This window comes from Sinocyclocheilus grahami, unplaced genomic scaffold (genome assembly GCF_001515645.1).
Source record: "Sinocyclocheilus grahami isolate Dianchi unplaced genomic scaffold, SAMN03320097.WGS_v1.1 scaffold1185.1, whole genome shotgun sequence".
Classification (NCBI taxonomy): Eukaryota; Metazoa; Chordata; class Actinopteri; order Cypriniformes; family Cyprinidae; genus Sinocyclocheilus; species Sinocyclocheilus grahami.
Window position 1 is genome coordinate 324379 of NW_015506364.1, and position 5803 is coordinate 330181.

The 5803-nt window shown below is 34.7% G+C and overlaps 1 protein-coding gene across 2 annotated transcripts in view; it reads right to left on the reverse strand.

The window, feature by feature from the left end:
* The window catches only part of rtn4a (reticulon 4a), a 19542-nt gene that overhangs the window by 6020 nt on the left and 7719 nt on the right, over positions 1–5803 (reverse strand). For both annotated transcript variants that reach the window (XM_016253470.1, XM_016253471.1), the window contains exons 3-6: positions 4053–4191; positions 986–1055; positions 818–864; positions 612–670 (exon numbers count right to left, since the gene is read on the reverse strand). In XM_016253470.1, coding sequence (XP_016108956.1) covers positions 612–670; positions 818–864; positions 986–1055; positions 4053–4191 — 315 coding nt within the window. The remainder of the gene's footprint in view (positions 1–611; positions 671–817; positions 865–985; positions 1056–4052; positions 4192–5803) is intronic.

Consider the following 5803-nt stretch of genomic DNA (forward strand, 5'->3'; position numbering starts at 1 on the left):
TGTGATATTTCAGTTTTTCTTTTTTAATAAATCTGCAAAAAATGTCAACAATTCTGTGTTTTTCTGTCAATATGGGGTGCTGTGTGTACATTAATGAGGGAAAAAAATTTACTTAAATGATTTTAGCAAATGGCTGCAATATAACAAAGAGTGAAAAATTTAAGGGGGTCTGAATACTTTCCGTGCCCGCTGTATATATATATATATATATATATATATATATATATCAAATAAAAAAAATAAAATACATTTAAGAATTTTTATAGCAAGCTTTTCTTATTTTCATTTACTTATATATTTTTAGTTAATATGAAATATTAATAGAAACTATATATAGATCAATTAAAAACTACATAAACATACAGACACACAAAACAAACAAATAAATAAATAAAAGTGACAACCACCCAAGAGATTACTTTTAAAAATTAAGACTGAAAACAAAAAATAAAGTCTAAATATTAATAAAAACTCTAAAAGTATCTCAGTGATTCTAAACTAACACTATCTGGTCGACGATTATGTTCAATCATGCAACAAAATTATCATAAAACACAATTTTTTATTAAAGAAAGCACCAGTCACATATTTCTCCATGTAAACAGACTTACTTTCCCAAAACATCTTTGATTTGCTTGTTCACCAGTCCATAGTAATGGTCAATTTGTGCCTGCATTAGGAGTGAAAAATAATAATTACAGCATTCAGGTATACATCATAGGTTTATTGAAGACTCTCATAAATACTTAAACTTAATCTACCACGACAGCTGCCAGAGCCAGAGGTTATCAATGCCAAACAGACACAGCAAACCTACCTGATGCTTTTCATAGATCACCGGCCAACTGAAAGCACCTATGAGACCTAAAGAAAAAGCCAATTTTGAAAATGATGGCACATTCTTATAATTCTGACAAGTGCCAATAAACTTCATAAATTGTGTGTCTATTTAAACAAATAGGACTAGAGTCCCAAATGGACTAACCCAAAATAAGAAGGGTAAGACCATTGAACAAGGCACCAACATAGGTCAGGATCCACATCAGAACTGCAAACTGGAAGAAAAGAGAAAACCATGTCAACATACATACATACAAGAGTAATAGGCCAGAGGAAACACTGTAGTTACATATGAGACACACATTTCAAAACTTATGCAAGGTGATGATTACTTGAAGGGATATTGATGAGATGATGTGTTAATGACACTTATAATTTTTTTATAGTTTAACAAGTGTAAAGAGCTCATATATTGTAAAATCAAATCCATCTTTTGGTATAAGAGATTGATGTACTACACAGATATACTGAGCAAAAACATTTAATGAAAATAAGATACGAAAATAGTGCCATAAAACGCGAAGAGAGCAAATGAGGAACTGCAGAGACTTCCTCTGTTACATTCACCCAGAAATGCGTTTCGTGTGATCCGAAATAACTCCGGGAAAAGCTGTTGAATATACAGACGACAAACTCCAGCTCGCCAGAACGCGTTCAAAATAAAGAAATGCGACACGCAGGCGTTCAAATAAAGACATAACGGTGCGTTTGTGGTTGATCTGGAGATCGAGATCCATCATGATGTTTCTGGAGAACGAGAATTGTTCAGTGCACCATTTAAAAAGAATGATTCTGCTGACGTTTAAGAGTTAGAATAGGATATTAATAATAATTTAAAAAAACATTCTAAAAATACTGATCTTTGGTTTATTGCACAAATTGGGGATAATTCTAAAATGGCTTTTAAGACGTTGGAATTAAAAAATGCAAAACATTGGTTATATTTCAAAATAAACCAAAAACGCATTTTATTTTCTGTGTGCTTTACGAAACGCTCGTTCTAAAGCTTGTTTATTAAAATATGACTGAACGTTTACAACACGAAGTGGAGTAAAACATTCAATTAACGAATTTCATTTGAGTAGTTTTTCTAATGAACTGGTTCATGAATAAGTGTAGTTTCAAATTAGATTTCGTTAAATAAATACACCAGCTATTAATCACATAGGAGATAAAAACTACATGAAAAAGAAAAGATGAAGATGAAATAGATTAATGTAGCTGTGCAAATAAAGACAAAGAAAGTATGAAAAGCACATTTTATTTCACCTTTCATAACAGTGCCATGAGAACATTTGTACAAGATAAGTCACGCTCGTCAGGAAAGTGAGTGAAACACACACACAAACCATTTTTTAATCAAATAATACGTCATTAACCAGTCGTACCAGTTCCCTTCCGGGATTTGGTACGATTGCGTTCACATCAGCAGCGAACCGTACCGGCGTTCACATGAACCGTACCCCAGACCACCCTTTTTAAGTGGACTCGGGTATGGTTCGCGGGTGCGCACCCGAGTTCGGAAGACAGCGTTCACACAAAGACTATAGAATTCACATCATCCAAACGAACCGAACTCTGACGTCAATCGAACCCGGGTGCACACCAAAAGTGCTAGTGTGAAAGCACCCTAAGAAGCACTTATCCCAGGATCCAAACATGTATTTAATTCTGCTAAATACTAGTTCTGCTGGAAACCAGGTGACTTGTGACCTCTAGTTCTACTGTTTAAGGCTTATAGGCCCAGAATGAACTTTCAGAAGTAAGCTCATTATTATTATTATTATTTTTATTCTTTATTTTTTTTAATTCTTTAAATGCATTGTTTTTTTGAATGGCCCACTCATCAGAACTTAAATGCCCTCAGCGTGGCAACATGGGCATTTAAGCAACAACACGTAGGGAGGTGAAAGTGTAGCCCAGCTATATCATACAGCCTTCCAGCAAACCTTGTCATGTGACGGCATCTAAAACAGAGAGCATCACATGACTAAAGACTGGCATTCCTCAATGCTATATCACAGCTGATACTTTAACCCCGTCACCTACAATAAAAAGAGTTGCTGGCTATGCAGAGAGAGAGAGAGAGAGAGAAAAAGGTCTCTTTGGTACCATTTCTATCCCATCAGAGCTCAGTCCAAATCCTCTCGGCCTGATCAACAAAGGCTTCTTTGTGGAGCCGTTCATGACCCGCTCCTGCAACACATGACCAAACACCCCAAACCCTGCCTACCAAAAACACACGCGAGGCCATGTCTCTCATTCAATGCACTGAGGACACAAATCAGTATACACTATGGGAGAGAATACAACAGTAAGGTTGTTAAAAGTTTTTGAAAGAAGTCTTATCAGTCTTATCAAGGTTTTATTTATCAAAAATACAATTAAAAGCTAAAAAAAAAAAATATATTACCACCATTTATAATAACTATTTACTATATTAATATACAGTGGGTACAGAAAGTATTCAGACCCCGTTAAATTTTTTCACTCTTTGTTATATTGCAACCATTTGCTAAAATCATCTAAGTTAATTTTTTTTCCTCATTAAGTATAATTTATTTCTGTCAAGGCAAAGCTGAATTTTCAGCATCATACTTACAGCATGATTAATAGAAAGTACAAAAGAACAGCACTTATTTAAAACAGGACTCTTTCGTAACATAATAAATGTCTTGACTGTCATTGATCATTTTAATGCATCCTTGTGGAATAAAATACATTTCTTAAAAAAATAAAAAAATTAAAAAAACCTTGTGTGACTGAATTCATTCAAGAGAATAGAAATGTGCATTAGGGGATTAAGTGGATGTCACATTTTTAAGTCCATTTAATTGACCAAGCAAGCTCGATAATCTTAAAATATAAAAATATTGGCCGGACTATAATATAAATGTGTACCTGTTAATCCAACATCTAACAAGTGGAACTGTTTTCTCATACATGTGTATCGAGTTCATAGTTTTGGACACTAGGGGACAATTTCTAGCTCATGTGCACAGTTTATTTATTTTTTTGTTTTTATCAAATTTAGCATAAACTGTACAGCTTGTGGCCTTATTGTTCACCAACCTCATGAAAAACAAAGACAACCAGATTTATTTTCCAATCTTCACCCTGAGTGCAACTACGGAGCCCCAAATCAAATAAAAGAGCCTAAGATGAAAACACAATCAGGATTTCATTTCCTCTGGTCTCCTGCAACAACAAACCTTGAGCGAGTCCACCAGATCCTCCACCAGGAAGAGTCGTCGCAGCTCCTTAATCAAAGAGTTGAAGTGCGCCAGAGCCGTGTCACCGTACTTATGAACCAACTCCGAAGAGATCCCGACATCTTTATCCAGATACATCCTGTACAAAAGAGGTTTAGCGTGAGACTGAAGCTACGTTCCATGAACCTAGTGAGTTAGCAGCTAGTGATGGGCGCTTCTGAAACACTGCTTCGTGAAACTTCGAAACCTGTGAATCATGTGTTTCAAACCAGTGATCAGGCATGTATCAAACTGCCAAAGTCACATGATTTAGTAAACAAAGCTTCATTACGTCACTTCAATGTTTCATTGCAAAGTGTCAATGATTCGCTGTTAAGAGAGCGATCTCGGGACCCATGAACCAGTGTCTATATGATTTTTTTTTACCTGATCTCGGATCAGTGTTACACATTTGTAGACATTTTTAATGACATTTGTATAATAGAAAGGAAGTGTGGTAGTAAATAAGCACTTACTGGCTTGACTATCCAACAAACAAAACAAGCCCTACAATTTAACATTAACATATTATACAGACACCTCATATTTAGAGACATTAAATGATTTGTTAATTGCATTTGATGGATTACACTTTCAATAAAACATTTGCAATTGGTTTGTCAAAGGTACTTTTATGAATGTTTGGCCTGAGTTTATTGCATTAGCATCCCACTACTAGTAGCAAAACATTGAAATTTCACAATATAACACTAATCATAAGCAACAATTTTGCCTTTATGTTAGGGATGCACCGATATGAAAATTTTGGCCGATACTGATAACCGATAATCCTTTATTTTTGAAAGCCGATAACCGATATGTTGGCCGATAAATCTATATCCAAATTTGTATATACTTTTTGAGAGCCTGATTACAAAAAAGGTCTCATTAAAAACCACATCCCGAACACTTCAACATAAGCAGCCTAGTTTGAACGGTGTACGTTTTAAAAATAATTTCTCTCCCCCATTACCAAATTTAGTCATAAAAAAGTCTTACAAATAAAATAATGCAAACAAGTCATTGGACATCATTACAAGTGTAAAGAATCAAAATGAATGCGCCATAGATCAATAAAACGGAATAGCCTCTGCACGGACAATAATTAAATGATTTTAATTACTAAACCATATTGCTGATGAAAATAATAATAGAAAAATACAAGTGGTTGTTATTATTAATAATGTATCAATGATTTTGAAAAAGTAACAAATTAATACCACTGTTTTAAATAGCAGCCGTTTGAGCTGCGCGTGCTGAAGCTGAAGAGCTGAATGAACATGGTAAACTGAAGCGTTTTGCTGGCAGCTTATTTAATTCAAGGAAATGCATCCTGAGATTAATATTAATACAACAAACATAGTATTACAACTTATATATGTACAAAATGATGCAGTTATTTAGGGATGCACGATATATCGGCCACCATATCGGTATCGGCCGATAAATGCTGATTTTTTCTGTTATCGGTATCGGCCTGATAAGAATCGGTATCGGCCAAAATTTTCATATCGGTGCATCCCTACAGTTATTGTGTGCTATAGTCAGAATATGTGATGATCCTGTTGTGGATGTGCTCTTCCCATAACAACGCGCTGAAACACGGCAACTAAACCCAAAGAATTCACAACGTTTTATTATAATAATGTTCTCATTAGAATGTTATATACACGACATTCCCAATCATAGTTATTAATGTTGTGCACTGCTGT